At 40.5% G+C, this 6938-nt stretch overlaps 1 protein-coding gene across 1 annotated transcript; it reads left to right on the forward strand.

The window, feature by feature from the left end:
* Nucleotides 1–383: 383 nt before the first annotated feature.
* med29 (mediator complex subunit 29) lies at nucleotides 384–4133 on the forward strand. The gene is made up of 4 exons (XM_080428540.1): nucleotides 384–671; nucleotides 3070–3128; nucleotides 3233–3317; nucleotides 3740–4133. Exons 1-4 carry the CDS (start codon nucleotides 396–398, stop codon nucleotides 3965–3967), a joined length of 648 nt encoding a protein of 215 aa, XP_080284666.1. The 5' UTR covers nucleotides 384–395; the 3' UTR covers nucleotides 3968–4133.
* The last annotated feature ends 2805 nt before the right edge of the window (nucleotides 4134–6938 follow it).

The raw sequence follows: 6938 nt of genomic DNA on the forward strand, positions 1-6938 counted from the left end.
GCCCGTGGGCACGGCCCCTCGCGCTGTGATTGGCTGCTGCGGCGCTACGGGGTTTCTGGGTAGAGTCACTCGGTCCTAAAACAAAATGAGTAAATATAATAATAATAATAATAATAATAATAATAATAATAATAATAATAATAATAATACAAATGAACATTCACAGCAACATTCACAGCAACACTGCTAGTACATATAAAAGTTATAATGTAAAGAAGAAAAAAATACAATACATTTACAACGTCTGCCTGACAACCGACTAGCCAATCACCGTGCTACTACCGTCCCTCCGTGGTATGGGATCCTATTAAGCCCATCCTCTCTATCGCGAGAGAGTGAAACCGGTAGTTGTGCTTCTGTGTGCATTCTGTGTGTACTGTGTTCATTCGGTGAAGATGGCGGCGCCTCAACAGCCACAACCCGGTGGACCGATTCCTCCACAGGCTGGAGGAATGCCCCAGCAAGCTGCTGCTGCTGCTGCTTCTTTACAGCAACAGCAGCAACAGCAACAACAACAACAACAACAACAGCAGCAACAACAGCAGCAGCAACAACAACAACAACAACAGCAGCAGCAGCAGCAGCAGCAGCAACAACTGAGTCAACAGCAGGACTTTGATCCTGTTCACAGATTCAAGATGCTGATCCCACAACTGAAAGAGAGTCTGCAGGTAATGATGACCAAGACTATGGACAGTGGGCACCTCGATGTAAAATTGGTTACTTTGTCCAACATATAAAAAAATACAATATTAGAAAAATGGTCCCTAAGTAATGTAAAGTATACATGATGTGAACATGCACTGTACATCATTACCAGATCTAAATGTTTCCTTCAACTTCTTGTTTATGCCCCAAAATTAAATAACTGGATATAAGGTTTTGTAGCAATTTATAGCCATTTTAGAAATATTTGACCTTAATTGGCAAATAGTCAATCATGTTCTAATCTTGTATACTTTACATTACTTAAGATTATTTTCTAAATATTTTGTTTTTTAATATTTTGTACAAAATTGCCAATTTTACACTCTTCCTTAGTGCCCACTCGTCCTGTTACCAAGACTATCATAGATGTATGTTATGGGGTCTGACTTTTAAGTCAGACTCGATAAAAATACATCTATGGTAGTCTTGATCCCAGGCTAGGCCCCAGACAACATCTCTCTTCTTTTTCACTTTAGGTTTGGTGTTAGTCAATCTATTTATTCCATGCTAAAATGATTAATTTCTTGGGAAAATGATGAGCAGCACATATCTTGTAATCTCTAGATATGTAATTCTACCAGTCAAATAGCCAGTAGCCATTGTGAAATCAACATAATCAGAATGTTCAGTTCTCAACCTCACCACAACCTGAAAAGGCTGGTCTCTCTGAATGATTGTATGCAGCAGCAAACACAAGTTCACATATTTGTTCAATCAACCAGCCCAATAGTCAATCGATCAGTCTTTCAATCAATCATCGTTATTGTCACAACAACACAGTTACGGTAACAGTGAGGTGAAACTCTTGTTTATGCAGGATTTCACCATTGCAGCTCAAGGAGCAAAAGAAAAGAATTAGAAGCAAAGAATGGAAAACAAAATTAGCTTGTCATTTAAAGAGGTCCTAAATGTAGTGCATGTAGTGAATAGTCGACAAAAGCCTACGATTCAATATAGGTCCAATAATATCTCTAGTTAAAGGAGCATTTCACCCCTGGAAGAAACTGCAATCACTCAATGTTAATAGTATTTGTAGTAGATTACAGTAGAACCATTTAAAATGTGCACCCTATGGCCAGAAAAATTATGAAATATGTTTGACTAGGGTTTGACTGGACTGCTGCAATACTACAATGACCATAATGCTTTGGTGCACTGCCCTTCCTTGTGGGGGGAGTGGAGGCTGCATGTGGGTGTGATCTACAACAACAACACACAACATGTGTACATGTTCGACAGTGTTGCCATGTCTACTTATTATAAACGGCTTCTTTCTAAAATGTAGTTGATATTTGGGCTTGTATCCAAATGTTTTGATTGTTGTTTAAACCAGTGGTTCTCAAACATGTTCATGTATTTTTCCACGGACCCCCATCTGAAATTATAATTTGTGCCAGGGAGCCCCTACCAAATATGTGTTGTTAAAATGATTAAAAAATATTCCACATTTTGCACTTTTCCCCCTCAAGATTTTTTGGAAAATAGCAGATCTACAAGCTCACAATGGGTAACATCACGACGTGTTGTGAGCTTGTAGATCGGCAATTTTCAAATATATAATATCCCATGTGTAGGTTTAATGGCCTAGTTATCTTCTTTTGGGCTTGTCTTCATAGACCTGGTTTCTTATTTCTTTCACAATATCTGGCAACACTGGAAGTCAGATGCATGAGCTGCAGCCGCCGCTGCCTCAACTCTATGGGGTGGAGTCCAAGACGGTTCAAGGTTGGACCAAATCTTGGGGACACCCCTCGGGGCTGTCTTTGGAGCTGGTCTGACTGAGACGCGTCGAGACAACATGTAGTGCGGAAAGGAATGAGACCATGCCGTCGTGACGTAAATAACGTCACGAGATCTTCGAAGATTACTAGATATCTAAAAACACAGATTATACACAAAAAAAAACAGGATCTTGTTTCTTGAGTCCTAAACTTAATTAAAATAAGATCTGGTTGCAAAATCGGCGAAATGTCCCTTTAAGGACAGCCCTATTGCTATTTGTTTTCTATTACATTGGTTCCAGGGGGTCCCCAGCAAAATTAGTAATTATAGCGTCACAATAATTCTAACCACTTTATCCATGTTTTATACTATTTAAAAATAGCAGATAATATACAAGCTCACAGCGCATCACTTCGTGTCGCGCTGTGAGCTTGTTTATCTGCTGTTTTTGAATAGCCAACTATTATGGATTTAAAATGTTTGGAACATTTTTAATAGTAGAACATACATCTTCTCTTCTGTGGGTCCCTGGCACAAACATATACATTTGGGGGTCCTTGACTTAAAAAAGTTTGAGAACCACTGTTCTATTGGAATGTATCACATTAACCTTTTGCCTCTTTATCTCTTTTTTTGCAGAATGTTATGAGAATTGCATCTCTGAATTTAGGCCACAATACATCGATTGATAATGGCAGGTAAGTAGCCTGGCATCCATTCATACAGCCACGATCCTATTATCACTGAACTTGGTTTCTGATTATAATCTTTTTGTTGTTCTTTTTACATGATTTACTTTTAGCAAAAGCAGCGATGGCCAAGTTCAACGCTTTGATAAAAGTCTGGAGGAGTTTTATGCCCTTTGCGACCAACTGGAGCTCTGTTTGGTAAAAGACACACACACACACACACACACACACACACACACACACACACACGTTGGACATTGATTGATTGAATACTTTATTAAGTTTGCAAAAAGTACAGAGGTACAGTCAGATATACAATGCTAAAAAAGGATAACACAAAGAGCCCTGAGGGCTTGTTTCCATTGTGGTCCAGTGTATTCAAGTGTATTCAATTCAATTCATCAAGACATATAAAGACATACAATACTATACAATATATTTGCCTCTGAGATGTAGTGGAGTAGAAGTAAAAGTATAGACAATTGGAAATACTCCAGTAAAGTAAAAGTACCTAAAAATGGTACCTAAGTACAGTACTTGAGTAAATGTAGTTAGTTACTTTACACCACTGCTTACCATCATGTTGTCCCCCCCCCCCCGTCCGTCCGTCTTCTGTCCAGCGGCTGGCCTACGAGTGTCTGTCCCAGAGCATCGACAGCGCCAAACACTCTCCCAACCTGGTCCCCACGGCCACCAAGCCGGACACGGTGCAGACGGAGTCCCTGTCGTACGCCCAGTACCTGGGAATGATCAAGTCTCAGATCTCCTGTGCCAAAGACATTCACAACGCTCTGCTGGAGTGTTCCAAGAAGATCGCAGGGAAGGGAGCGCCAGCGGGAATCATGTAGACCACGCAGACCGGAGAGTTATAAGTCGTCACATGCCAAAAGAATTGCAGATCTACAAGCTCACAACGCGTCGTAGGTGCGACCAGTGTTGCCAGGTCTGCTTATTATAATTTTCCCCAAGCATTGTATTTGAAAATAGCAGATCTACAAGCTCATGCGACTCGTTGTGAGCTTGTAGATCTGCTATTTTCAAATAGCTGATGTATATGTTTAACCCATTAATACCTGGAACGCATCTGTGTCACTTTAGGCTATTCAAAAATAGCAGATATACAAGCTCATAGCGCGGCACCGAGTGCCGCGCTACGAGCTTGTAGATCTGCTATTTTTGAAATATCGTGAAAATTATTTTTTTACATTTTTTTCCGAAAAACTGTTAGGATTTAGAAAATGTTTAGAAGCGGCCTCAGGTCTTAATGGGTTAAAGTGCTCCTGTGGCCCATAGTCGCTTCTTTTGGGCTTGTTTTCCTAGACCCGGTTGCTTGTTTCTCTCACAGAATCTGGCAACACTGGGTGCGACGTGTAGTGAGCTTGTAGATTGGCTATTTTTGGCACCACATGGCGCCAGAGGATAAATGTAAGCATTAGCTTAGTCTTGCGAGACACTTTAGGGTGTGTTTTCAGTTGTTGTTTTTTTAAGTTGATGTAGATGCTGTTAATCTGCACACAACAAGCTTATGCGTTGAGACCTGCAGACAGTTTAGTTTTCCATTTTGGCTTGTTGTGAACATTGTAAATATTCATTGTCCCCAAAAAAGTAATGGCATGAGATGACCAGCAGGTGGTGGCAGAACAGCATGAGTTGCAACATTGCTAACTGAATGCTCTCATTTTCTAGTATGTTTGTATAATTGACTATTAAAACTTTCTACCGATTTTATTGTTTGTTGTTTTTCATTCAAGAAGGGTGGTAATGTTTGGTTGATGAAAGGAATTTTCCATTTTAATAGGTCCATTTCACGGTCACTCAAGTAATAAACATGAATGCAGGGACAAAATATGTCCCTTTAGAAGTTGTGATAAAATGTAAATAATTACAGAATCACAGCTCCATTTGTACACGGTCAGAGTTACAGACCTGTAATCTGGTTCCTAACTATCAATCATTTTGCCTTTTTTCTGGGAACCCCATCAAGGACCTCAATTAGGGTCTCCGAACACCATGTTGAGAACCAGTGGTCTAGCCAGAGATTGAATGCCTGGGATTGACTGCTTTAAGTTCATCTCCCTCGCATGGCTCACGTTTCTCATTACGTAAACACACTTAAGAGACATACCACGCTGCCATGTGAAACCCTAGACAAGATACTGAAAACCCTCTTTGGTGCTGCCGTGCTGGCCGCTGTATTCTGGCTCCCCCAGAGAAAGGTTGGCTTTGTACGTGGATAATGTTAGAAAGAGGTTCCTCCAGTTACATGACTACAACATTAACGGCGGTTCTCAAACGTTTTAATTTCGAGGACCCCCAGATTGATATTCATTAGGCCACAGACGATGCAATTTATACCTCTGAGACTGGGACATTGTAAAATCCTCAGTGTTTCTCTGAGAGTGTACAGATGGACAGGAACAAAGGGGTTCCACCGCCTCAAGCTAAATTCAGGTTGGTCCAGTGCATCTCAGGAGCGGGACGGGCAGGTATGAAGAAGGAAGGCAGTGGAGCAAGCTAGGACAATTAAAGCCTTTTTAATAACAGGGTGCAGGCAAATAACGTGACGTGTTGGTGTCAATACATGGGTGTACAATGTATTGACATCGAAACGTCTGAGTTTGCTTCAGTGCCTTCTTCATTGTACACTAACCGTTACAGACCTGTAAGGGTCCATTTGATTCCTAGCTAGGGACCCCCTGGAACCCCCTCAAGGACCCCCGGGGGTCCCTGGACGACCCCACTCTGAGAACCACCGATCCCAAAGATAAATGAAGTCTATAAAATGAGACATAGTGTACGTGGAGCACATGACGAGAGCAGGTGTGAGATCATCAGACCATTGTGAGGTTTATTGACCCTCACAATGGTTTAAATATACTCCGCTAGACCACTGCCAAATTGGCACAGCAGGGGGTCCGGGCAGGCACAGTACAGGGGTCACACACAGAGCCAACAGGGAAACCTGAGAAACATGCTATACTAATGTGGAACCTTTTCAATGTACAGTTAATAAGCTACATGAAGTTGTGACAACCTTTTTAAGTCATCTGTGAGAGAATATAATGTACTTTCTGGCACAAACGAATAACAGCGCTTCACATACGCAAAATAGGGCTTAAGCACTTAAACCATAAATGGTTGACCGGAGTCCATCAGGGCTCTATAATAGTGTTTTTTGTTTTCTGTTATCGTGGGGAAAACTTTAGCTGAAAATAGCCAATCGACAAGCTTGTCAATCTGCTATTTTCTGCTAAAGCTTTCCCCACAATATGGATGTTAGGGTTTATGTGGTTAAGTAGTAAATAAACTTTATTTATGAAGCTTAAGTGGTTAATTGTTAGGAGCAACAGAACACAGAAGTTACACATGGCAAAACAAAATGTTCATATTTTCCACATTTTTATTTTCAGATGATTTTCCATGATAGCATGGGAAGCTGTTATCTTTAAAAGTCTTGAAACTTGAAAATCTACATGAATAAGAAGACGAGATAAACATAGCATTGTCATCTCCAGAATTGGTGCAGTGTAGCATTGATTTCATCAGGTGAAAAACAAGAGAAAGCAACATAACATAAAACAATATAAAAAGGGTACCATTAATTTTTCTTTCTCATTTACAATGATTACAGCAGATAAAGTACAAAATCTAGAACAAAAGGCACTACACGGTATAATTACAAACAGACAATTTAGATAACTGTCTAAGGGTGCGGTCACACCAAACTTTAATTCTGCCTATGAGGGCAGATTCTGACAATGCTTTTCAATGGGAACAGAGCGTTTTTTAGAAGAAATCCGCAATTGGCGACAAACCGCT

Source organism: Gymnoscopelus braueri (assembly GCF_963280865.1).
Source record: "Gymnoscopelus braueri genome assembly, chromosome: 5".
NCBI classification, from domain to species: Eukaryota; Metazoa; Chordata; class Actinopteri; order Myctophiformes; family Myctophidae; genus Gymnoscopelus; species Gymnoscopelus braueri.

Coding starts and splice junctions, on each gene's coding strand:
- med29 (XM_080428540.1), top strand. CDS start 396: ATGGCGGCGCCTCAACAGCCACAACCCGGTGGACCGATTCCTCCACAG. Junction 3,129..3,232: donor ACATCGATTGATAATGGCAG/GTAAGTAGCCTG, acceptor ATTTACTTTTAG/CAAAAGCAGCGATGGCCAAG. Junction 3,318..3,739: donor ACCAACTGGAGCTCTGTTTG/GTAAAAGACACA, acceptor TCTTCTGTCCAG/CGGCTGGCCTACGAGTGTCT.